This window comes from Bos mutus, chromosome 11 (genome assembly GCF_027580195.1).
Source record: "Bos mutus isolate GX-2022 chromosome 11, NWIPB_WYAK_1.1, whole genome shotgun sequence".
Lineage (NCBI taxonomy): Eukaryota > Metazoa > Chordata > Mammalia > Artiodactyla > Bovidae > Bos > Bos mutus.
Window position 1 is genome coordinate 101829291 of NC_091627.1, and position 26456 is coordinate 101855746.

A 26456-nucleotide genomic window follows, 5' to 3' on the forward strand; every position below is an offset into this window, starting at 1 on the left:
TTTACTGCTGGATATGGAGGTTAAAAGATAGCAGGGTCATGTCCTTATCCAGGGCTGTCCCTACAGGTGTCAGGGGTCTGCACTTTCATAGGATCTTGAGATGGCATTAATATTAGACCTTTAAAAAATGATTTTTAATAAAGTTCAGAAAAGAGGAGTAAGGTGCAATGCACCCAAAGGGCTTCCCTATGTGAGAGTCCTGAGTGGCCTGCTCAGCTGCTTTTACCCAAAGGTGAGGCTAGCTCTCCTTAGACAGGGAAAAATAGTCCTCATGAGAATAAATGAAAGTAAATGAATGAACAAGTGTAGGTGACTGGATAAAATTGAAATAGAAGGGTCTTTAGGCACTGTGTAATATATTATTGTAATATTATAACATAACAGAATATCCTAGACTGGGCAAAAGAAAACTTTGGCAAAATTGTACCAAAGGATTCTGTGGTTTGTGTATATCTGCATACAAAATGTGTAGGTATAAAACATACGTTTATCTATTCTTTATCTCTCTTTTTAGCCTGTTTAGAGAGCACACTGATTTTTCTCCCTTGTTATTGGAGACTGCCTACCAATTTGCACTAAAATGCAGCTAATATCATTTTACTATATTCTATAAAGGTGTTGCTGAGGTCAGTTATCTCAATGTCTGTGTTTCTTTCTTGAGAAAATAGAGGGGGAAAAAATCTTTGACTTGGATAGGAGAGAATGGGGAAGAAAATTGAAATATAAGAGTATTTTTCCTGTAGAGTTCACAGGTCATTCTTCAATTTGAAAATCGAGTTTTACCATTTCATGTTAATAGAATACCGACATTCATAGATTTACATTAAAAAAAAAAAAAACCATAATAAGGGGCTGACACTGGTTTTCTGTGGCATCTCATGAGGTGATACCCTGATGTTACTCCCAGTACCTGTTTGTGGTCCTGTTGAAATGATGCCGTTTGTATTAAATTATGACGTCTCAGAAGAACATTTTCAGCAAGGTTAGACAAGAATACTCAAGTTGAAGTGCATTTATAGAAGTCTATAAAGTAGTAAAAACGAAGGGATTGAAAAAAGAAACAAGTTATTTGAATACTGGCTGAATCACCAGTAAACAAGCCTCTGCTCTGCAAAATCAGTTTTGAAAAGGGTACTAATTGTTTCTTAAGCACTTGCAAATTCTTCAAGTCTTCAGGTAAGGGAATAAATAGACAGTGCTGAGCCTTTGCTGGGAGGTTCGCTTCATGCTTGTGCGTTGCAACAATAAAGACTATTGTAATGGAGTTATGGGATGATCTCCTGGCAAACCAAAATTGCCAAGAGGGGGAAAATGGTCCTTATGGAACAACTTGTCTTTTGCCAGAAGGTCCTCAATTATAATTGTATTTAGGCATACATAATATATTATTTTTTTGGACAGTAGTATCAAATTGCTTTCGCGTGTAACCCCAGCGCTGCATGTGAGATGGGCCACCTGCCGCAGGTTTACAAAGATCCAGGTGCAATGCAGGGCGAGCCTGGTCGCGCAGGGACCAGTGTTCGAGCCCCCAAGGGAGCTGGCAACGCTCACCCCCGGCGGCGCAGCGTTCCTTCCCACTAACCTCCGTGGGCCCTGATCCCCGGTCGCCCCCTGACACAGCAAAGTGTCAGTTCGCGAGTATCCCTTCCGTCACTAGATGTCACTGTGAGTCAACGGCTAGTGGCGGGGGACCCCGGCGTTTTACGGATCTTCCAGGGTTTCCAGCATGGTCAGTCCCTGTACTTGTGCCCTCCCAGACCGGGGAGCGCAGAGCCGGGCGGGGCCTCCAGGAGGCCGGGACGGCTCCGCGACCAAGCGGGAGGCGAGCCGGGTTCGGGGAGCAGGGCTGGCGGCGCGATGCGGAAGGCGGGCCCGCGCCGCGCTCCTCTCCGCCCCCGCGAGCCAGATGGTCAGGTGCCACGGAGGCGCGGCCCGCTGCGGGCCGGCCGGGGACGACAGGGGCTTGGCGCCTGCGGTTCGCCATCGCCCAGGGCAGGGCTCCACGCGGGCGCGGGCGCCGCGCGGGGCGGAGCGCGAGCAGCCGCGGGCGGGGCGGGGCCTGGGAGGGCGCCGGCCGCCGGAGGGGGAGGGGCGGGGCGGGGCGGAGCCGCGGCGCGCGCGCCCGCTGGGGGGGAGGGGCGGAGCAGGCGCCGAGCGCGCGCAGGCCGGCCGCCGCGAGCGTGGGGCGAGCGTGGACCGCGGCGCGGCGGTGCGACTCCTTCGCCGGCCCTCCTCCCCGCCCCCGGCGAGGGCACCGTGCGGCGGCGCCGGGGCCCGCGAGGCCGGAGGAGGCGGCCGCGCCCGGGCATGGTGGTCTGGGGCAGGGCTGAAGGTGAGCGACCCCGGGCCGGCGGCGGGGGTGGGGGCGGGGTGGGAGCGGCCCCGCGTCGCCCGGCGCGGCGGCCTGAGGCGGGGCGAGGGCGGGCGCGCCGGCCCGGGCCCCGCGGCCGTTGGTCTCGCGGCCTGGGCGGCCCGCGGCGCCCGAAGCGCGGCAGCTGCCGGGTTATGTAACGCGTGACCTCCCCTTCCCCCTCCGCCATGGCGCGGCCGGCCCGCCGCCGCCGCCCGCTCTCGGCCGCCCGCGGAGGCGCCGCGCCGAAGACCCGCGCCCGCGGCCCTCTCCGCCGCGCCCCGCGCCGGCCCCGCTCGGACCGCGCCGCAAACTCTCGGTTGCTGCGCCGGCGCCGCGCCGGCTCTTCAGCCCCGCGCCATTCATTCGTGCGCGCGGGCGGCCGGGCTCGGAGCGTCGCGGCTGGCGGCCGGGGCCCCGCGCCGGACCCTCCGCCCGGCCTCCCGCCGTGGCGTCACCCCCTCCGCCCCGCGGGACCCGGGAATCGGCGGCGGACTCTGCGAAGGCAGTTTTTACTCACTTGTTTTTCCTGCTTACTCATCTGTTGCCTTAATACGCAGGCACCTGTCCCCAACTGTCCTGACAAGCGCCCCTCGCCCACTGCACTCCTTGTGAAATGATTCAGCACCTGTGTGGACGGAGAGGGGCATTTCCCTACACGTTTCCCTGCTCTTTACTGCCGAAACTCATTTGGGAAAGAAAGGTGTTAGTGTATCACTCCTTAGTTGACCCCCCGCCCCCGCCTCTGACTTAAAAAAAAAACCAAACAAACAGATTGCAGGTGTTGAGTCTACTATTTCTGCCTTCCGCATCTTCAGGTCACGTCCAGCATAGAGATGGTATCATTTAAATGAGAATAACTAGACTAGCACGTACCATAAAAGAGCTTGTAACTGGCTGGTAAGGACTTTATGTAATTCTGATTGTTAATTCTGTCTGTCTGCCTAGCCTGTCCACTACAGTCTGCGAGAATTAGCCTTTTCCTCTTTAGTGTGGAACGTAGGTAACGTTGAGTACCGTCTACCTGCTTTCCAAATTTCCATCTCTGCTTTTGTACATAGGCTTGTCTTAGCTGAGCAGATGCTCCTAGAGTCTTGCCCCCTCGCTGTACTTCCTAGACTCTGGGAAGCTCACCTGTGTGTTACTGGCTCAGTCGTGTCCGACTCTTTGCGACCCCATGGACTGTAGCCCGCCAGGCTCCTCTGTCCATGGAATTCTCCAGGCAAGAACACTGGAGTGGGTTGCCATTCCCTTCTCCAGGGAAGCTCACCTAGAGTCCCTCTTTTTCCAGCAATCCTTCCCTGATCTAGAAGGCTCTTCATTCACTCCTTAGGCTGTTTGCCACTTCTCAGATATTATTGATGATTTTCTTTTTATTTGCATCCTGTCTTTAGCTGTAGGTCTTTTGAGGACAGAATCTGTACCAGACTTTCAGAGAACATTACTCCTACTTCATGGTAAACGATTGATACTTAAGATATTTTTTTTTAAAGGTGGGAATCTTTATGATTAATTTCTTTGGAATCTCAAGCAGAAAATACTTTTTCAAAGTAATGTATTTGAAAATGTAAGATCACTTCATCTTCTGCATTCCCATCTTCAAAACTCAGATTCTTCATAAACCCAGCCCCACCAACAAAAAGGTAGTCAGTAAGAAGAAGCTAGAAAGATTACATGTAATATATATTTTATAGTCCTGTCTTTGATAGCTGCTGTAGTAGACAAGAACTTCAGAGTTAGATGTAGACTTAAATCCTGGCTCTGCCTGTTATTATCGTGGACAATTTAAGTTACTGATTTCTCTGATTTTTTTTTCTCTCTCATTTGTGTAATGAAGACTTCACTTCCTACCTTGGGTATCTGAGGATTAAATGAGTTCTTAAATGTAGGGCATCTAGTGAGTCCCTGGTACATAGTGGTGCTCCCTAAATACATGCTATTCCCTTTGGTGTACTTCATTGCAGTCCACAACCTGTTAATAGTATGAGCTGGGATGTGCTGAGACAAAGTGTGAGAAGAAAGCTGATCAGAAGAGCTACCACTTCTTGTCTCCAAGTAAATGAACGAGCCCTGAACTAAAGAGCAGTAAAGCTCTTTCTGCTTCTCAAGAATGTATGGGTGTGTGTGGCATATGATAAATGATAAGAGTATGTTTGTAAGTGAAGGAAATACCTTTTAACCTTTTTTTCCTCCTATAATAGTACCCACTAAAGCATTAACATGGGTATTTTTAAAAACTGATTTTTTTTCAAAATCAAGTCGGGAATGGGAGATGAGGAAGGAGGAATATTTTAGAGTCTTTTTCAGGGACGATTAGCTTGCATGCTGTTCTTTTAGTGTCTGCTACTGCTGCTAAGTCACTTCAGTCGTGTCCGACTCTGTGCGACCCCATTGACAGCAGCCTACCAGGCTTCCCCATCCCTGGGATTCTCCAGGCAAGAACACTGGAGTGGGTTGCCATTTCCTTCTCCAATGCATGGAAGTGAAAAGTGAAAGTGAAGTCGCTCAGTCGTGTCGGACTCTGTGCGACCCCATGGACTGCTGCCTGCCAGGCTCCTCCGTCCATGGGATTTTCCAGGCAAGAGTACTGGAGTGGGGTGCCATTGCCTTCTCCCTTTTAGTGTCTACTGATAATACGTGGATCCTGGTCTTGGTTCAGGCATCTCAGATGGTTGTGACGGTGCCTTCCCCCGTGACCCTGTTTCTCTTGGTCTTGCTGACTGATCCCAAAGTAAAAAGAGTGGTCTTTTTAAAAACATAAATCACACCGTCACTCTTCTTGATCAAAATCCTCCAAAAAGCTTCCTGACACCCTTAGAATTGAATCAGAACTTTTTGCCATTTCTTGAACAAATCACGCTGTTCCTGTCTTAGGGATGTTACCCCTGCTGTTCTTTAAGTTGGCCTACCCCTTCCTCCTGGTGGTGATCTTGCCTTGACAGATGTCTTCCGTTTGTTGCCTAGATGTTATCACATCAGAATTATCCCTTCTCTTACCCGTAAGATGAAGCCAGCCCCTCTCTCTGTCACTTTCAATTCATTGTGTTTGTTTTCTCTTCCTGGCGTGTATTACGAGGTAAGATAACGCTCTTCATGTATCCGTTTCCCCCATAAAACTTGTTTGTTCCAAGACTACTTCTCCACTGGAGGGCAGAGGTCTTGTCTGACTTGTTTGTGGCTCTGTCCACGGTGCTTAGAAGGGTGCTTGGCACACAGTAGGCTCTTAGTTAAACCTGTTAAGTGAATGAGTGGTATATAGTTGATGTAAACATTAGTTCTGGAGTCAGACAGCCTGGCTCCTACATTTACTGATTGTGTGGCTTTGGGCAAGTGAATATCTTTTGGTGCCTTAGTTTGCCTTCCCTGGGACAGTAATACCTACTTTATAGGATTATGGTAAGAAATAATCAAGTTAATATATATAAAGTGCTTAGAACGGGCTGTTTCACAGTTTTGAAAGCCAATACTTGAAAACATCTCTGAGTATTCACTTAGGATTTTTGTGTTTTTGCATGAGATAAAAATGCAGTTCATCCAGTTTTATCTTTATTTTGCTGAATTTTTCTGGCTACCAAAGTTATATTTATGGAACTCCTTTTTAAAATAAATACATTTTATGGATGTCTAGAACGGATTTAAAAAGTTAACTGCTGAGAATAGTGACGAGTATTTGGTCTTTAGGTGTAAGTCAGCTTTATTCTTAGATCTGTGGAAGATGCTAAGAGTGATTATCTCGACAGTCGTCCACTGGAGTGGCTTTTATATCTTTTCCTTTGAAGTTCAGCTGGAGATGTGATTGTGGTGTTGAAAGGACTTACTGGAGGCTGAAGACAGGAAAATCCTTGAGATCCAGTTGAAGTACAAGTCTTGTAGTTGGGAAAGAGGAGATGTTTCACCATCTTTAGTGTGTTCAATTTCTGCCTTCTTTCATGATGGGTTCCACACCCGAAAAATGTGTTTGGTTCTTAGATAGAGCTTACAGCGTGCTCAGTCGTGTCTGTCTCTTTGCAACCCCATGTACTGTATGGACTTGACAACCTCCAGGCTCCTCTGTCCCTGGAATTCTCCAGGCAAGAATACTGGAGCGGGTAGTCATTCCCTCCAGAGGATCTTCCTGACCCAGGGATTAAACCTGTGTCTCTTGCTTCTCCTGCATTGGCAGGTGGATTCTTTACCATTGAGCCACTTGGGAAGCCTCAGTACTATACTGAAAGTAAAAAACAGAGTGGCTGTGAGTGTATCGGTGATCCATCCTCAGGACTGGGTGGCCAGTTGGGAAATGTGGAGCCCCAACCTGGCGTCACCAGAGAGTATCCCACTGGTGTCTGTGGCTCCAGGAGAGGCCAGAAGGGCAAGTGTGGCTTCTGTTGAGCGTGTGTCACTTGGGCATCACCATAAAGTCGAAAAATTGTAAATGAAAGCACTCTAAGTTAGGGACCATCTGCACTATACTTAAATGTCTGTGTTTTATAAGTGTGAAGTGTTTTAACAGGGTGACGATATGCAGAATTATTAACTCATTAAAAATGAGTCAAAGCATCATGTGTGTCCCGGTAGGTCAGCTCTGTAGTTAGTTTGAAAAGGCTTAGCATGTCGTAGATGTGAAGCATTAGATTTAGGAAAACGTTACTAGCTTTAAAGTTGCTTAAGGCTAAAAATAGATTTTCATGAGGCAGGTAAATACATGTGTTTCTGTTGATTGGGGTGCAAGCCTTTATTATTTTTGTTTTTAGTAAGGAGGGATACATTGGTGTAGCACGTTTTTACGCCATGGTAAGCTTTAAGGATTTTTGACATCACCTTGTGGCATTTTTAAAATTTGAAGAGTATCTAAATTCTAAGTTGCTGACTTGTCAACACTTAAGTAGATTCAGAACGCCAGTGCTAGAATGAACCCTGAAGGTTCTGTAGGCCATGGCCCTGTATTTTCCTAGAGAAAAAATGAGACCCAGAGAATTATTTGATGATCGAGGAGAAATAGAACTAGAATCTAGGGTTTTGTTGGGATTTTTTTGTGTGTGTATTTAAACTCTAAAGCCATTTTTTCTCTGGTACTCTAAATTTCCCCCTTCATCACCCAGAGAAAGACCACACTGTATGTTTAGTATCTTAGGTTCAAGAGGGTAGAGTTGAATGGTATATTCTGCCATATGCGTCTGGGATGGTTTGAGAAACTTTTTAAAGACCAATGTGGTCTTATTCTTAAATTAAAAGATTAGTTGGGGATGGGCATAAAGTTGGTTATGATGTAAATAGTTTTTGCTTGAGCCCAGTATATGAGTAGGCAAAATGTTGCTTATTGTTCTCAGTCATGCCTGATCAGAATCGAGGCTAAAATGAGCTCTTGGGAGGTTTAATCAGAATATAATAGCTGAATTTCACATTTTCTAAACTCCATCATGGAACAACAGACTGGTTCCAAATAGGAAAGGAGTACGTCAAGGTTGTATATTGTCACCCTGCTTATGTAACTTATACGCAGAGTACATCATGAGAAACGCCGGACTGGAAGAAGCACAGCTGGAATCAAGATTGCTGGGAGAAATATCAATAACCTCAGATATGCAGATGACACCACCCTTATGGCAGAAAGTGAAGAGGAACTGAAAAGCCTCTTGATGAAAGTGAAAGTGGGGAGTGAAAAAGTTGGCTTAAAGCTCAACATTCGGAAAACAAAGATCATGGCATCTGGTCCCGTCACTTCATGGGAAATAGATGGGGAAACAGTGGAAACAGTGTCAGACTTAATTTTTCTGGGCTCCAAAATCACTGCAGATGGTGATTGCAGCCATGAAATTAAAAAACGCTTACTCCTTGGAAGGAAAGTTATGACCAACCTAGATAGCATATTGAAAAGCAGAGACATTACTTTGCCAACAAAGGTCCATCTAGTCAAGGCTATGGTTTTTCCAGTGGTCATGTATGGATGTGAGAGTTGGACTGTGAAGAAAGCTGAGTGCCAAAGAATTGATGCTTTTGAACTGTGGTGTTGGAGAAGACTCCTCAGAGTCCCTTGGACTGCAAGGAGATCCAACCAGTCCATTCTAAAGGAGATCAGTCCTGGGTGTTCTTTGGAAGGAATGATGCTAAAGTTGAAACTCCAGAACTTGGGCCACCTCATGCGAAGAGTTGTCTCATTGGAAAAGACTCTGATGCTGGGAGGGATTGGGGGCAGGAGGAGAAGGGGACGACAGAGGGTGAGATGGCTGGATGGCATCATGGACTTGATGGACGTGAGTTTAAGTGAACTCCGGGAGTTGGTGATGGACAGGGAGGCCTGTGTGCTGGGATTCATGGGGTCGTAAAGAGTCGGACACAACTGAATGACTGAACTGAACTGAACTGAAACTCCATCATTTCTACACTTGAGATTTAAAATGCTTTTCATTGAATTTCTCAGTTTTATCTTATAGTAAACTTTATATGACTTACTGGCCATTTATTGATATTTTAAGCCTTTCAGAAATTTAAGCTGAACAATCATGAATTTTAAAAATATTTAAATAATTTCTTCTTTAATATTTTTGAGCATGTAACCAAAAAGTCCCTTTTTGTAATGCTTTAGGCCTTAAAAGGGCCTCCCTGGTGGCTCAAGACGGAAGACTTGGGTTCGATCCCTGGGTTGGGAAGATCCCCTGGAGGAGCCTGGCAACCCACTCCAGTATTCTTGCCTGGAGAATCCCCATGGACAGAGGAGCCTGGTGGGTTACAGTCCAAGGGGTCACAAAGACTCGGATACAACTAAGTGACTAAGCACAGGCCTTAAAAAGTGCTTTCACTTGACTTTTCCTCATTTAGCCTCTGTTAAGTCCTGAGACAAGGGGCAGGGCTGTATGTGCTGTTTCATGTGCACCATGTGGTTTTGGCTCTTAACAGCCCAGCGCTGGGGCAGCCAACCTGACGCCACAGGTTAAGGGCATCAGTCTCCCTTTTTTTCAGATGCCAGCTGCAGGCTTTGGGGCTTGCAGGTCCCCTGTTCTTGTGACCACCTGGCCCTGTATTTGGGAGTTCCATTGCCTCCTCAGATTTAATCATTTGTTAGAATGACTCACAGCACTCAGGAAGGTGCTGTACTTAGAATTAACATTTTATCATAAAGGATACAAGCCGGGATCTGCCAAATGAAGAGAGGCGTGGAGAGAGGTCTGAGAGGGTCCCAGACCCGGTGCTTCCCTGTCCTCAGGACTCATCCTTCTACCCCGTCAGTTTGTGATTACCAGGGAAGCTTACCTGCATCTCAGAGTCCAGAGGTTTTATTGGGGTTTTATTACATTGGCATGATTGATTGAATCATGGACCACAAGGTCGAATTTCCTTTCCAGACCCCTCTTCTTCCAGGAGGTCAGGCTGATGGCATGTGGCTCAGAGCCAAGCCTCTAATCACTTGGTTGGCCTTTCCAGCGTGGCCTCCCCATCTTGAAATAAGGGGCCACCTGGGAGTCACCTGTTTATATAAAAGACGTGGTCCTGGAGGTCCACCGTGGATAACAAAGAGACTGCTGTCAGCTGTGAAATTCCAGGGGTTTAGAGTCTCCCAGGAAGCTGGGACAAAGGCCAGCCAGATTCTTTCTTAAAGAATAGTAGCTAAAGAAGTGCGAACAGATGCGCTGTTGGTACAACTCTGCAGTAGTAACTTGGAGATCTCCAGTAGAGTAGGCTGCATTTGAATATATTTATGTATGTAGAAAGATCCCCTTCTATTGAAAAATAGCATTTTCTCTTATGGAAATAATGACATTTGAAACCTGGGTTCATTTGAGTTAAGTACTTTTTATAAATTGTGTTGTAGGTAGGGTTATAAACTACATGCCTTTTGGTATTTTAAAAGCACGGTAATTTGGACTCTAAAAAGTTTACTCTTGGTTTCTTTTTGAATTTGTAAATTTAATTTTAGGTTATTACTATTGTTAGGTGAAAAGAGACCTAAGTCTGTGACATGGGATTCTTGTTACTGAGGGGAGGTGGTGGTGGTAGAGTTGTAAAATCTTGTAGCCACTTAGTTGGCACTTTGAATTTTAGATCTTGAGTTGAAGTTGCTAGGTTTACATTGTTGAAGGTTAATTTTTTGGCATATTATTTATGCCCAATGGAACATCTTATTTTTGATTGTCCCTTAAAGGTTATTACATCCTCTTGGAGCTCACTGGAGGATTTCTCAGAAATAGAATCTGTTAACATAGGCGTATGCTATGCTATGCTAAGTCACTTCAGTCGTGTCCGACTCTGTGCGACCTCATAGACGGCAGCCCACCAGGCTCCCCTGTCCCTGGGATTCTCCAAGCAAGAACACTGGAGTGGGTTGTCATTTCCTTCTCCGATGCATGAAAGTGAAAAGTGAAAGTGAAGTCGCTCAGTCGTGTCCGACCCTTAGCGACCCCATGGACTGGAGCCCACTAGGCTCCTCCATCCCTGGGATTCTCCAGGCAAGAGTACTGGAGTGGGGTGCCATTGCCTTCTCCTAACACAGTCATAGAACCTAAATAAACTGTCTTGAGGAAGATTTCTAGTGTCTTACGATGAACATAGTAGCTTGGTAAAATGTCCTGTCATCCTAGAAAGTACTGGAGTTGTTTGTGGTTGTTTTTAACATAGGGAATTCTTGTCACAAAGCAAGAGAAAAGAGGCCAGAAAGTAATGCCATGGCTGTTCTAAAACACTCTGTTTTCACTTGCAGCTGCGTTAACATAAGGGTTTGTGAGAGAAGAGGTTTGTGGCTGATGGCGCTGATAGCAGATCTAGACTCAAGTGGGCCTGCCTTATTCTTGAACTGTGGCCACTCAGAAGGGCTTGTTTCTGGTGTGTGGCGCATGTCTGCCGTGTGAGTTCGGAGTTCTAACGCTTTGTGGGTGGCAAACATGAGCTCTTGGTCTAGAGGAGGCTCAGGAGCCAGACCCTTGCCCCTGCGTGCAGTCATTGCCTCCCCCATCGTTGATACTCACAGGTTCAGTGGTTCAGAGGGTAAAGAACCTGCCTACTGGTGCAGGAGACTAGGGTTTGATCCGTAGGTTGGGAAGATCCCCTGGGGGAGGGCATGGCAAGCCACTCCAGTATTCTTGCCTGGAGAATCGCATGGACAGAGGAGCCTGGCGGGCTACAGTCCATGGGGTCACAAAGAGCTGGACATGATAGAGCGACTTTTTTCTTTCCTTCACTTTCTCAAAGGCAGGTTCAGACTTCTGATGATTTTGAGGGCCTACTGTTTTATTCCCTTACCTGCCTTGTTCATCTGCCACTGGCTCTGTCCATGTGTCAGCCCCAGAATGTTGCCTTGAAGAGCTTTTTTTTTTTTTTGAAATCGCTCTTTCATTCCCCTCGGCCTATTAAAATCTTATTCGTTGCCCTCAGCTCAGATCCGCCTTTTCGGTGAAGTCTTGGATCTAGTCCCCAACAAGAGAGCTACCTCCTGCTGTCTTCTTGGGGGTCCGTTGCTTTTTGTCGGTGCCGCTAATGTTGGCTCCAGTATTGCAGGTCTGTGCAAATCATTTTTCTCTAAAAGATAATTTTGAATTGTGGTTTACACTTTATTCATCTTGAAAACTGCAAATTACAGTAAATATTCAGTGAACATGGAGTAAACTATTGGCTCAGGCCTGGAATCTGGGGGGTGGGGGGGGGGAGGCGAAGGACAGGAAAGATCTTGTTACCCGTAATCTAAGCCAGACCGCCTCTTGCTGAGCTGCGCTTACTCTGTTGTGAAGGTCTTTGTGCCGGTGCACGTCGTCACGGCATTCTTCCTCCTTGGTACTCTGTCTCAGCACCTCGGAGCTTCGCTGCACTTGTCTCTGTCCCGTGACCACTCTAGGTGCACTGTAGGCAAAGCTGGTGCTTTTCAAAGCCCGTGCCCCACACCAGCAGCATCACTGTTCCCGGGAGCTTTTTAGAAATTCAGGTGCCCGGCCCCACTCCTGACCTGCCTACAAAGTGAGCAGCTTGCAGTTGGGGCCCAGCATGTGTGTTAACACGCCCTCCAGGAGCTGCTGGTGAAGCCCCACTGGGAGCACAGGCCGCCCTCTTCTCTGGCGGGACGCCGTTTGTTCTCCGGCTGAGTTCGCCCCTGCCTTCTGTGGGGGCCTTGGGAGTCCTTGATTTACTGCAACCTTGAACTTCCTCCAGGTGTCCGTTTGGCTTTCCTGTGAGACTGGAGCTTCTCCTTAGTGAAATCACTCCTCGCTGACTCTCTTTTCTAAAATCATATCATCTCCAGAACATTCTTTTCCTTGGTGTCTTGATCCCTACTTTTGGACATGCTGACTTTGAGAAGCAGGTGGGACCTCCTAGTGGAGATACTTTAATGAGCAGTTGGAGTTCACCAAGTAGAGGGAGGGCATTAGGAAACCAGTTAATGTTGCTACACCCTTGAAAACCAGAGGCGGCGGTTCTTTGTACTTTTATTACCACCGTGTCTTCGTTTGCTTTTCCTTCTATGGAAATCTGTAATTACAGGGAAGAAAATTATTAGTGATTCTTTTAGAACACTTTGTTTTCAAATGACTGATTTTGTTAGATCCATCATTTGCAGGGGGAAGGAAATATATTTTCATTGTTGTGGCTAACCCAGAGGATAAGAGAGAAATTTGTTATATTGGATGGTTTGAGATAGAAAATTTGCTTTTAGCAAGATCAGCCTCAAACAGGACATTACAAGTATCTGTTACCCATTTTCAGTTTGAATACAGATTTCCCCTGCTGGCTGAGTAGAGTGTTCCTGTGAAACCTTTCTTAAGCTGAAATGGCCAAAAGCAAAGAAACAGTTACTGCAGGACTGTCTTGCCAACGGGTGCAAAATATAAACTGAGATGAAGCGCAGATGCTCACAGACCCAGTGGCTCGGCCCAGCACAGTGGGGGCTTGACGCCGTGACACTGCGCGTGCTTCCTGGAGAAGGCGCCGGGCAGCGCTCACGCTCTTGGTAACGCTCCTGGGTGCACGCTCCCTTGGTAACAGGCTGCTGCGAAGCAAGCCAAATGTGGCTTTTGCTTTCCCATCTTTTTGTAAAAGTGAAAATCCTCTTGGGGTTTCTTTTGGTTAGCAAAAACATGTACTGATGTAGGTTTTTCATAAGAGTAAAGTGGTGCAAAGTAAACTTTTGAAAAAAGGGGGCGAAACCTGTATATCCATAAATTGTAATTCTCTGTCTTATAGCTTGTCTCTCTTTATTTCTGTGTAGTTTATTGAAATAATTGCTTCTGAGTCATAATACCCAAACAATGAAATGTAGGTCCATTCCTTAGGGTGCAGGGTAGCAAGGGACCAGGGTGCGAGGTTGTGGCCAAGACTTAGAGCAGAGTGATGTGGGCGATGACAGAGGATTAACAGCTCTCTGCCCTGTGATGGCGGCAGGGCACAGCTGATGGGCGACTGCTTGTTTTAGGTCATTGAGGGCCCAGGTTCCTTCTGTTTTCTTAGCCATCCCCTGTCTTTGTGTTGGTTGAAGCTCGGTCACCTCAAAGCTGCATTCCAAAAAAGAGTAAACAACTTCTTTTCAGAAAAAATGGCACAGAGTTTTGTATTCATTACTCTGCTCTCATCTCACCGGCCAGAGCTTAGTCACATGGCCACTCCTGATTCAAAGGAGCTGAGGGAATAGAGCCTCCCTTTGCAGCCCTGCTCACCGCTAAGATGGGTTAGGAGAGGTGTTCTTTTACTAAAAGAAAGAATGAATACTGGGAGGCTGTTGTCATTCTGGCACTCCAGAGTTTGGGGGTCCCCAGAACCACCCTCAGGGGCAGTAGCTCAGAGCTCTTGGGAGCTGTTGCGGTCGTCGTGGTGGAGACTTACTGCAGTGAACAGATGCAGATTAAAGCCGTCCAAGGGCATGGGCCACACAGGGGAGTTCCACGTGGAGCTTTGGATGCACCGCTGGAGTCTGAGGTGGGGTGACTTCTGTTAATGACAGTTGACAATACCCAAGAAGTATTGCCAACCAGGGCAGCTCACCTAGTGGCCAGGGTTTTTATTGGAGTTTGGTCAGATAGATGAGGTTGACCTTCTGTCTCTAGCCCCTCAGAAGGTTAGTGACGCGTGGCCTGAAGCCTCCACCGTAAATCTTACTGTTAGATTACCTGAAGTGGCTGTTAACCCTCAGGTAAAAGGAGACATTTATCAGCAGGGCAAGCCAGGGGCAAAGGCCAGACCTCTCACTGAGCAGGGATCATTACTTACTGTTAGAGCCACATCTGTGCGCAGCCTTTGTTTCCTGGACGAATAAACAGAGTAGCATAATACGTGTGCTTTCATCGTAAAAGCCTTTTTCATAAATGGATAGATGCACAGAATCATAATTTTTAAAAACTGTAAGAGACTAGAGTTGGTCAGGCCCCTCTCTCTCCACAGATACAGGAGCTCCTGGCGGCTTGTGGCCAGAGAACCAGCCGCAGGGGCGCTGTTCCTGGGCCTCTGCCTCTCGTGACCGCGGACACACGGTGGGGTCTGGATGTAGGCTGTTCGTGGGGCCCGGTTCCTGCTGCAGTCCTGTCACCTGTCCGCCAGCTGCCGTTTCTGACCCGGACGGTGCCAGAGTCGAAGCATCTCGTGTTGTGGAACCGTGTTAGGCTGGTTCAGTTCAGTGGGAGTGCTGTTTTCAGAAGCTTGTTACGTTAATAGCATTGTTCATTTCTCCATTGGAGATTTGGAGACGTGCATTTGTACAAGATGAGAGTGGTTTTGCACCACAAACCAGCCATACAGCCTTATCAAACATTTTAGCCCTTTTACCTAGAAGGTGCCTATGTGTGAAATAATCAGTATTTGGCCTCCCTATTCCATAGATGTATTGTCGAGATAAATAGGAGATGTACAGACCTCCTTGGGAAAAGTAAGACACTGTGGAAATGCAGTGGTAAGATACACTGGTGTGTTTAAATTTTTAACATTTAAATTTAACAATTTAGCATAACATTTAACATAACATTGTTCAACATAACATTTACATTTCAGTGTTAAAAATTTAAGGAATACTGAAGAAATAAACAGTGTCAACAGGTGTTTTTTTTTTTTAAGAAGGTGGAAATGTGATAATTTTCCCTTCCCTTTTTTGCTCCCTGTAGTTTCTCAGTTTTCTGCAGTAAACATACAGTGCTTTTACATAGAAGGAAAAACTGTTTTTGAAAATGGACGCCTAGCACAACTGAATACAAGCAACCTGGCAAAGTGGTGTATAAACACAGACCATGAATTTGGAGGGCAGTAGAGGATGCCTTGAGAAAAGACAGAGCAGGTCCACTTCTTGAAAAGGCAAATGGCTCCACACATAGTTTGTTGTTTAGAGAATGCTCTGTATACTGTAGCCACTTTTAGTGATGGGTTACAGTTTTTTGAAGTCTGTGTGTGTTTGGTGTTGATCAAACTGATATCTTATAGTACAGGAATTGTTTCATTGTACATTAAAATAACTGATAATAGGAAAATCTTTCAGTGTACTGAAGGTGAAGAGACCAGGTTAAAAAAAATTTTTTTAAGAGTTCTGTTAGATTAAGAGTAATATCTGTTCTAAATATCTTGATGTTTTATTTTTGTATATTTTTCAAAGGTATTTTAAATGTATGAAATACATGCTGTGTTAGAATATAAACTGTCAGCTCAATTTAGAATCCCTAAAAGCCAGTATTAGGACTTCCCTGGTGGCTCAGACGGTAAAGCTTCTGCCTACAGTGAGGGAGACCTGGGTTCGATCCCTGGGTCAGGAAGATCCTCTGGAGAAGGAAATGGCAACCCACTCCAGTACTCTTGCCTGGAAAATCCCATGGACTGAGGAGCATAGTAGGCTCCTCAGTCCATGGGGTCGCAAAGAGTCGGACACAACTGAGCGACTTCACTTCACTTCAAAAGCCACTATACAGTGAAGACAAAAGAGTGTTACAAAGACATAAAAATGCCCTGCACATAGTTATTTGATTTTTGTTTTTAATACATTGGTGAGAGTCTCTTCAAAGTCGCAGCCTGACTAACGTGTAGGTGGGTCTAGAGCAAAGTTCTGCTTCCCTGGGTTTTGAATTCCAGGAATCTCCATTGTGCTCTTATAACCTCAGTGATCTGAGAATGATCATAGCCTTAGACAGTGAGGGTCTCTATGGTTGAACAGAAACAAAACAAAACCTCAAAACAGCTCTTTGGTGTTGAAGGCTTTCCCATTTAAGGACAAGCGAGAACCCGTTGGAGCTACTAGTTGAATTTCGTAGTGACTATCCCATCTGCTCGTATTGTGAGGACAGTACTCGGTGGTGGCGGTGGTGGTGTTCAGGTGCTTAATCGTGCCCAACTCTTTGTGACCCCATGGACTGCAGCACTCCAGGCTTCCCTGTCCTTCACCATCTCCCAGAGCTTGCTCAAACTCATGTCCATTGAGTCGATGATGCCATCCAGCCATCTCATCCTTTGTTGTTCCCTTCTCCTCCTGCCTTCAATCTTTCCCAGCATCAGGGGCTTTTCTAATGAGTGGGGTCTCTGCATCAGGTGGTCAAAGTATTGGAGTTTCAGCTTCAGCATCAGTCCTTCCAATGAACACCCAGGACTGATCTCCTTTAGGATGGACTGGTTGGATCTCCTTGCTGTCCAAGGGACTCCTAAGGGTTTTCTCTTAACACCACAGTTCAAAACCATTAATTCTTCAGTACTTAGCCTTATGGTCCAACTCTCACATCCATACATGACTACTGGAAAAACAATAGCTTTGACTAGACGGACCTTTCTTATCAAAGTGATGTCTCTGCCTCTTAATACGCTAGCTAGGTTTGTGATAGCTTTTCTTGCAAGGAGCAAGCATCTTTTAATTTCATGGCTACAATCACCACTATTTGCAGTGATTTTGGAGCCCAAGAAAATAAAATCTGTTACTAGTTTCATTTTTTGCCCATCTGTTTGCCATGAAGTGATGGGACCAGATGCCCTGATCTTAGATTTTTGAATGTCGAGTTTTAGGCCAGCTTTCTCACTCTGCTCTTTCACCTTTATCAACAGGTTCTTTAGTCCCTCTTCACTTTCTGCCATAAGGGTGGTGTCATCTGCATATCTGAGGTTATTGATATTTCTCCTGGCAATCTTGATTCCAGCTTGTGTTTCCTCCAGCCCAGCGTTTCTCATGATATACTCTGCATAAAAGTTAAATAAGCAGGGTGACAATATACAGCCTGACGTACTCCTTTTCCTATTTGGAACCAGTCTGTTGTTCCGTGTCCAGTTCTAACTGTTGCTTCCTAACCTGCATATAGGTTTCTCAAGAGGCAGGTCAGGTGGTCTGGTATTCTCATCTCTTTCAGAATTTTCCACAGTGTGTGGTGATCCACACAGTCAGAGGCTTTGGCATAGTCAGTAAAGCAGAGATAGATGTATTTCTGGAACTCTTGCTTTTTCAATTGGTTCGTGCAGCTCTTTACTGTTTTCCTTGCTGTGAGTGTGTGTATGTTTTTCCTGTATTTTTGATCTTCCATCGAAGAGGATTTTCTTTCTACCTAAGGGATATACTTTCTAATTTTCTTTACTTTGCTGGTGACATTAACCTCTTTTTATTTGCCTGAAAAAGCCTTTATTTCATCTTTCTTGGCTGAATTTTTCTCTGGGTGTAGAATTCTAAGTAATCATTTTCTTTCAGCACGGTTGTCTTCTGGTTCTGTGTTTCTGTGGAAAAGAAAGCTGTCTGTTTCATTACAGTAGTTTGAACGGGATCTCTTTTTCCCACCCATGACAATTTTTAAGACTTTTTTTTCTGTCTTTAGTTTTTCATAGTGTCACTATTATATGTTTAGATATAGGTTCTTTATGTTTTTTTTCCCAGTTTGGGACTCATTGGGCTTTTTGAATTTGTAGTTTGATACCTTTAATCAGTTTCAGACTATGTTTTAGCCATTGTTTCTTTAAACATAACTTCTCTTTTTCCTCTTTATGCCCGCAATTTACTTAAATTAGACTTTCTTGTGTACATTCTGTGTCTCTTTCCCTTCTGTCCATATGCTCCCTATCTGGACATTTTCTTCTGACTTATTCCACTTATTCTTTGTTTCCTTTTTTCTGTTCATTACATTCTTAATTTCTAATATTGTATCTTTTCACTTGAGAGTTACTGTCTAGTTATTTCTGATATTTTCCAGTTCTTTACCAATAGTCTGAAGTTTGTCTTTCCCCTCTTTGAGCAGAGTAAACAGGACTACTTTAAAGTCTACATTAATTTCCTTTCCTAGAGTCTGTGTAGGTCTGTTTATTTTGTTGTTTCCTCTTGGTTCGTGTGATTGTTTCTTGGTGTGCCTCGTTATCTTTATGTGCCAGATACTGTATCTGCAAGCTCGTGGGTAGAGATACATGAAGTTTAGGCAGCTGTCTCCTCAGACCATCCACATTGCCTTCTGCCAGGCGCCGTGGGGCAGCCCCGGGTCACCTGGGTCTGCTCTGAGGCTAGGCTGACCCCGGGCAAGGTGCCCTGGGCTACCTGCCTCCAGCTGACTCTAACCCTGGGGCCCTCCGTCCAGATGTGAAGAGCTGTGTCCCAGGACGACCCTGAGCCCCCGCTGGCACTCCCTTACTCGCTCCCCCGCTGGCACTCCCTTACTCACTATGTGTGCTCAGCCAGAGGGGAAGATCTCCCGGTTTGGGGAGCTGATATGACGCAGCAGCTCTCCTCTATCAGCTGCCGAGTCTTGGCCCAGTAATTTTTCATTATTTGCTCGGCCTCCTGTGCCTTGAGGCTATCTTTTTAAACACTGTTTTGTCTAGTTTTCCTCTTCCTCAGCAGGAGAGTCGGTCCACATAACCAGGTTTACTATTTGTCATGGAATTTTTTTCAAAGTAGAATTTTAATGTATAAAATGAAGTGTATTTCTTGTTTCCTTTTCCCTTTTCTTGGTTTTTATTGAATCCTGGGCCAATAGGAGTTTGCTGTACATGGGTCAAATTACATTTTTGAAATTTGATGAAATTACCTTTTTAGCCCTTCATTGCTTTTCATTTTCAAAACTTGGTCTGGGATAGCTTTACTTGGGAAGAGGGAGAACCTTTAAAACTTTTCTTTGAAGAAGTTTTGTGTCAGTGAGGTCTCCCTTATTAAGCCATCAATACGGATTTTCGTATTGACTTCTTACAATGAGGCTTTTAAATGGTCAGGTGAATTAAACTTTTAAAATGTGTTATTTCCTTAAACTTAGCTTCATTTAGCAGATTAATGGTTTCGTATAATTTTTGTTAGTATTCGTTCTTAATGTACAATGACCAGAATGCCCACACTTTTCACTTGTAAGAGCAGATGTGTGGAGTCAAAGTCAAGAACTGTGGTCACATTTCCCAGACTCCTTTAAGATAGACAGAGGTCTTGGGGGAACAGACTGGACAGAGTGAGCTTGCTGAGACCAGAAGGATTAAACAGCACTGATGGCTGTCCTGGAACTCCGGGTGAACACACGCCCTTGCTTGTCAGAGACATAACAAACAGCCCCCTCCCCTCCTGCACCCACAGCACCTGGTAGGGCTTCCACTCTGCCGCCTGTCCTCAGAGCCCTTTCCACCTGCCTCTGGTCTCCCTGTGCCCCTGGTCTCCCTGTTGGGGTTCACGCTGAGACCATCTCTGCATGTCTTTCAGGTGCCTTTTAACAGTAGGCAGTAAAAATCATAATTAGTATAAAGTCAGCAAGTAGATATTATAAATCCTATATATACTAAGAAAGAAATATTTGAAGGAAAATATCAGGTGATATATGTGAATAAAGTGTGGCTATTTTAAAATGTTATTCAATAAAAGATTGTTTTAAACCATATCAGAACCAGTTTAACTTGGATAACATATAAGACTTCTCCAGTGGTATATGGTAACCATTTGGTATTAACCTATATAGTTACTAAAAGAAAAAAATGGAGCTCATATTAATTTTGTGAAGGATAATGCAGTCGTATCTCACCCAGGATGTAGCTGTTTGAATTAGAAGAATTTGACTTTACAAGGAGCTTCATGTGATGTCTGCTTCGATTTATACGTTTATCACTGCTAAGCCAGTTGACACTTGAGATCAGCCAGTTTGGTGGCTTGATGGTATGGTTGGTCATGTGTTCCCTTAAGGAGAATGCCAGATTTATTAATTTATTATCAGTGATAATCTTTCTGCATCGTGTCCCTTAATTACACTGATTTGATTGACTTCTTTTAGGGTTTTTGCAGAATAGATAAATTACACTGGGACTGCACTCTTTTTTGGTGTGTGTGCTTAGTCATATGACTGCACTCTTAAGTATGCAGTATGTAATAGCAAAGAGAGAGATCAGGGGAGTTTGTCCAGTGGTGAGACTCTGCATTCCTGATGTAGGGGGCGCAGGTTCAATTCCTGGTTGGGGAACTAAGATCCTGCATGCCGTGTGGTGTAGCCAAAAAATAAAATAAAAAATTTTTTAAAAATACAGAATTCAAAAGCCATATTTTAGGACAGTTTATGGAGGGAAATATTTGAGGTTCTTTTAACACTAATTAATGTTAACAAGTAAGCACAGTATGTCCGTTGGATTTGGTGATGCTTTATGTACGTGGGTGTTAGGATTGATGCTCAGAAATGCATAAAAGGTTTTCCTGTTAAAATTGAAGGGATTCCCCTGGTGGTCCAGGGGTTAGGACTCCGTGCTTCCTGCAGAAGGTGCGAGCTCATTCCCTGATCAGGAGACTAAAATCCCACGTGTGCACGGCACGGCCAAAAATAAAAATTAGTGGTAATTAAAGTCTGATATTTCAACTTGATATATCTGCAGGGAGTTTGGGGTGAAGTAGGAGAATGATATGCTTTGGAAAAATTTCCTCAGTATTATACTTTCAACTTTAATGAATTGAACATTTGAATTCATTTTACTTTCTCATTGTTCTTGATATTGAAATATAGTATCAATTAGTAGTACAGTTTGTTAAGAAATTGAAGTATTTCTTTTTTCTTCCCCCCCTAATACAGAAGCTCCACCATGAGACGAGGTGGATGGAGGAAGAGAGCTGAAGATGACTGGGAAAAATGGGTGTGTTTTAAAGAATAAAAATAATTATATTGAACTGTTTAGGTATTCTTCATTCTTCTTTTAGTTTGTAATGTGGTTTAAGGTCTTTTCTAAATTGTAAATCGCTTTAGACACCAACTCTTTGTGTGTATTCACAGTATATTGAAAGCTTAAACTTTGCGAAATTTTGTCCTGAGGAAATAAATGTTCTAGTGCACAGAATTTATTGTATCATCATTTTATCACAGATTTGCTAATAATCCTAGAAAACAGGAAAACATAGACATCCAGTAACAGGGGATTGGTCAAGTAAGTTATCTTCTGTAGCGTAGAAGAGTATGTACCCATCATTTAGCTGTGTGCTGATCTGGCAGGATGGTCTTGTGGTATAAAGGAATATTACATGTGATCCTGTGTTTATAAAACTTCTTGTGTTCTGAGGCACAGAAATAAGCTTTAAAAGTAAGATCCCATAATGTTAGCAGTGAATGGATCACAGCTAATTTAAATTTTCTTCTTTTCTGGGAAAAAAAAAAAAATTTTAATGGCATGTGATATTTGAATAATCAAAAACAGTATTAAAGTCATTTCCATTTTGGGGAAAATATATACCACTTCTAGATATCTACAGTTTTACTTTGAAGACTTTATAAATAAAGTAAGATTGATAAGTCTTAATAGATTTAGCTTATTATTTCAGTGTTCAGGAAAGGTATAGCTTTCTAAAAGTCTTTAGCAGACGTAATAATCTTTTTACATTCTTTTTTTAGGTTGTTGTTATGAATTTTAGTACTACTATCAGATTGATTAGATCCAGAACTTAACCAGTGAATTGCTTATTGTATTCTTATCCACATGTATGGGCAACTGTTGGTTTGTCAACAGCCTAATTTTACTTTTAAGTTTTTGTTGTTAAGCTTACTATACAGAAAAGATAGTGGAAGCCAGTCTAAAATATACTCTAACTGACCACTTGTCAAATTTTAAATTGGTTTAAACTTTGGCATAATTTCTGTAGATAAGAGCAATATTCTGTGATATTACACTTATTCTAGACTTACCTTTTCCCTCTTTTAACATAGCACTTACTGTTGTAAGAATGTGATAGAATTTTTCTTTAATTGGAGAGTAACTGCTTTACAATGTTATGGACAGAATTATTAAAAATTCAGTTAACAGGAGGTCTCCCTTGACCTGCCTGTTGTATCACCTTGAATTATGCTTTATGCCCTATGTCATCTTTGTATGTTGATCACTATCACAGAGTAAGGTCTTTTTTTTTTTTTAATTTCTTTTTAAAATGGGGAGGTGGGAAGGAAATAAAGCTTTTATGATTAGTTTACCTTTTCTTGAATTCTAGGGTGGGTATATGGCCGCCAAGGTCCAGAAGTTGGAGCAACAGTTCCGATCAGACGCTGCTATCCAGAAGGATGGAGCTTCCTCGACAATTTTTAGTGGAGTCGCCATCTATGTTAATGGATATACAGGTTGACTGCATCTTAAACTTTTTATTTATCTTGTTTTGGTGTGTACCTTTTTTTAGGATTGGGGTGACTTGTTTTAAATTCTGTTTTTAATTATTTATCTTGCATATAAAAAAGATAGACGTAAGACCCTCGGCTTAGATACTCCTTCCTCACGCTTCCTTTCCATCTCACCTCTGCTTATTTTAATTTTTATCAAAGCACGTGGTTTTTTTTTAAGTCAGATGACGTTTAAAATGAAAAGTTGTAGTCCTCCTGTTTAAATAGCTCATCACACGTATGGGGCTTTGTAAACTGTGAGCCTCGAAGAGGGGGACCTTGTAGGGACCCTCCCCTGGTGACTCTTCAGCTGTAATTGTCCAGAGGCCCTTTGGGGCTGGTGGGGGGGCGGTAGAGTGGGCGTCGGGTTCTGACCGTCCGGCCTTGAGACGGGTGTAAGCCCAGCGGCTGGGATCTGGCTGCCCGCAGGAGAGGTGAGGGCCCAGCTCTCACTGTTGAGGAAGCAGAGTCTCATTTACTCTCGTGCTGTAGTTTTCCTCCTCTGTGTCCCTCTTCTCCTCCTGCCGTGCCTGTTGTCATTGAGTCCAGTGTCTGGAAGGGACCGGGTGGTTTTTCTCTGTGAGTTGGAGAGGAGATTGAGAATTTTAATTTACAGTGTCAGCCGTCAGCTTTCTGTTGTACCGGCCATCCAGGAGCCCACTTTTCTCTCCACTTCTTAGTTGGCTGTTAGCTCCTTGTTTTTACGGTCTCCGTGAACCACTTCCCTTTGATTGTCCCTTGTCCTGCTCTTGGTGGGGGTGGCTCCTCATGGTTCTGTGGGGCTGTGGCTCCTTGTGTTCACTCACATCTGGCATTTATTGGATCTTACTGTAGTTGCTGGTTTACTAGACAGGAGCGAGAGCTCCATTTCTGCATTTCATTACTCTGGTGTCCTTGGTGCCCCTGCAGTGATGTGCGTAACGCTTGGGGTATTTGTTGATTAAAGTTAAGTTTCAGTTAAGCAATAATGTTGCCTGGTTGCATTTTATCAGGCATCATTGACAATTTCATCTAGGAATGCTAACTCAGAACCAGTGCTGCTGCAACTTTGGGAAAATTCACATGCAGCTTTTCTACATAGGCATCTTAGAACATTCAAACTCTACAGACGTTGCTGAGATGCATTATAAAAGACTACAGATATTAATAAAAAGGCATAAACATAACTTGTTACATTAGCCAGTTTTGGAAGTCCCCAATTTACAGGGGCACCCTTACTTACATTAGAGGAAGAAAAGGGGATGCTTTGTGTGAGGGAGAAGAAAATGAATGTTGTGGCAGTCATTCCCATGGTTGAGAATGTGGAATCCCAATTTACTTTCATCACTGATTTGTATGTGACTGTCAGACATTTTCTCGTTTAGACCTTTTATTATCCCTGTCCTTTCCTTTAAGATAGGGATAATAATAATAGTTTTTATTCTTGGTTTTGTTAGGATTACATTATAATTCCATAAGTAAAGTTCCATTAAGCTGACTTTTTTAGGGACATGCAAGATGTGGTGGTATAATTGTTTTTATAAAAATTTCCACTTTCAGTGACTGCTTTGCAGCTTTATAGATGAAACAGAATCTAAGACCTCTATGATGACTCAGCAAGTAAAGACTAGTGCTTTGGATTCATTGAGACAGTGGGCATACTGTGTGATAATGTTGACTCTTACTCACGCTCTTCACGGACTGTAACTCATGTTCCAGGTTTCCTTGATTCCTTTAAAGCTCCCCGTTCTGCCATCTGAACTTCTCTTTGGTGACCCCCATCCCTTCCAACATAGTTTTGAACTTGAATTTAGAGATAAGATCCCGCATCTTCTGGCTACTCTGCCTCTGTTAACTTATTCTCTCTTCTCTTTTTCCTCCCAAACAACATCTTTTCCCTTCTAAGTTCACTTCTTTGCTTTCCAGCTTTTTTTTTTTTTTTAATTAAAAATGTTTTTGACTATGGGTTCACACACAGAAAAAATACAGAGAGAAACCATGGCTCTTGTCCTGTTTTCCACAGTGTAATATCTTAAAAAAGATAGCACTCTATCAATCAGGATAGAGTATGGATGATACGGATACAGTCAAGATGCAAAACATTTCACACAAGGATCCTTCATGCTTCCCTTCTGTAACCACACTGCTCCTTCCTTAAGCACCTGGGGACTGCTAGTCTGGCCTCCATTCATGTACTTTTTCAATTCAACAATGTTACATAAATAGAACATAAAGTATGTTACCTTCTGGAATTAATTGGCTTTTTTTTACTCAGCTTAATAGTCTGGAGAGTTATCCAAGTTGTTGTGTTTATCATTAGTTTTGTCCTTTTTATTACTGAGCTGTATTCCATGGTATGAATGTTTCCACAGATTAACCATTGACCCATTTAAGAATGTCTGGATTATGTCATCTTTGACAGTAAGCACTCATGTACACGTTTTTGTGTGAACATAAGAGTGCAGTTGCTGGGTTATATGGTTGTTGCGTGGTTTTTGTTTTTTTTTAAAGAAGCTGCCAAACTCTTTCCCAAGTGGCTGTATGATTTATATTCCCACGAGCAATTTATTGGCAGTTCAGTTTCTCTGCATCCGTGTTAGGATTTAGTGATTTCTGTTTTAAACATTTAATGGGTATGTAGTCATATCTCTTTGTGGTTCAGTTTGTGTTCCAGGTGCTCCACATCCTCGTCAGCATTTTGTAAAGACAGGCCGGGCTTTCTGTGTTTAATGTCAGTGTTCTGACGGGCGTGCATCTCGCGGTGGCTTTCGGGTGTCCGCTGCTGCTAGTGCTGCCCAGCCTCCTTTCACGGTTACTTTGCCGCCTGCCGATCCTCTTCAGTGAAGTGTCCCTACGTGTCCTTTGCCCGTTTTCCAGTTGAATTGCTTGGTTTTTTTACTGTTGGATTTTGAGAGTTCTTTATATATTCTCGATACTACTCCTTGTCAGATATGTGGTTTGCAAATATTGTCTCCCAGTCTGTGGTTTGTCTTTCTCACTCTTCACACAGTCTTTTGCGGAACAGTTTTTTATTTTGACGGGATCCAATTTATCAACCTTTACTTTTACGGATTGTGCTTTCAAGTCAAAAGTCTGCTTAGTCCTGGATCCTAAAGATTTTCTCCTGCTGCTGCTGCTGCTAAGTCGCTTCAGTCGTGTCCAACTCTGCGCGACCCCATAGACGGCAGCCCACCAGGCTCCCCCTTCCCTGGGATTCTCCAGGCAAGAACACTGGAGTGGGTTGCCATTTCCTTCTCCAATGCATGAAAGTGAAAAGTGAAAGTGAAGTCGCTCAGTCGTGTCCGACTCTTCGAGACCCTATGGACTGCAGCCTACCAGGCTCCTCTGTCCATGGGATTTTCCAGGCAAGAGTACTGAAGTGGGGTGCCATTGCCTTCTCCGGATTTTCTCCTAGTTTTTTTCTAAAAATTATACAGGTTTATGTTTAATACTTAAGCTCATGGTCCATATTGATTATTTCTGTTTTCTGTGACCTGTGGATATCCACTTGCTCCGGCACTGTTTGTTGAAAGGCTATTCTTCATCCATTTTGTACTTTTCTCAAAAATCAGTTGGCCATATTCGGGTGGGTCTGTTTCTGGGTTCTGTGTTCTGTCCCATTGAAATATGTGTCTGTCTGTTCACCAGTACCACATAAT

General features: G+C 44.1%; 1 protein-coding gene across 3 annotated transcripts in view; it reads left to right on the plus strand.

Moving 5' to 3' along the window:
• The first annotated feature begins 2141 nt into the window (after positions 1-2141).
• REV1 (REV1 DNA directed polymerase) overlaps positions 2142-26456 on the plus strand; it is an 83142-nt gene continuing 58827 nt past the window's right edge. For 2 of the 3 annotated variants that reach the window (XM_070379963.1, XM_070379964.1), the window contains exons 1-3: positions 2143-2332; positions 21256-21316; positions 22656-22782. In XM_070379963.1, coding sequence (XP_070236064.1) covers positions 21266-21316; positions 22656-22782 — 178 coding nt within the window. In that variant the 5' untranslated portion in view covers positions 2143-2332; positions 21256-21265. Of the gene's footprint in view, positions 2333-21255; positions 21317-22655; positions 22783-26456 lie in introns of all 3 variants that reach the window. The other variant, XM_070379965.1, reaches the window with a different exon arrangement.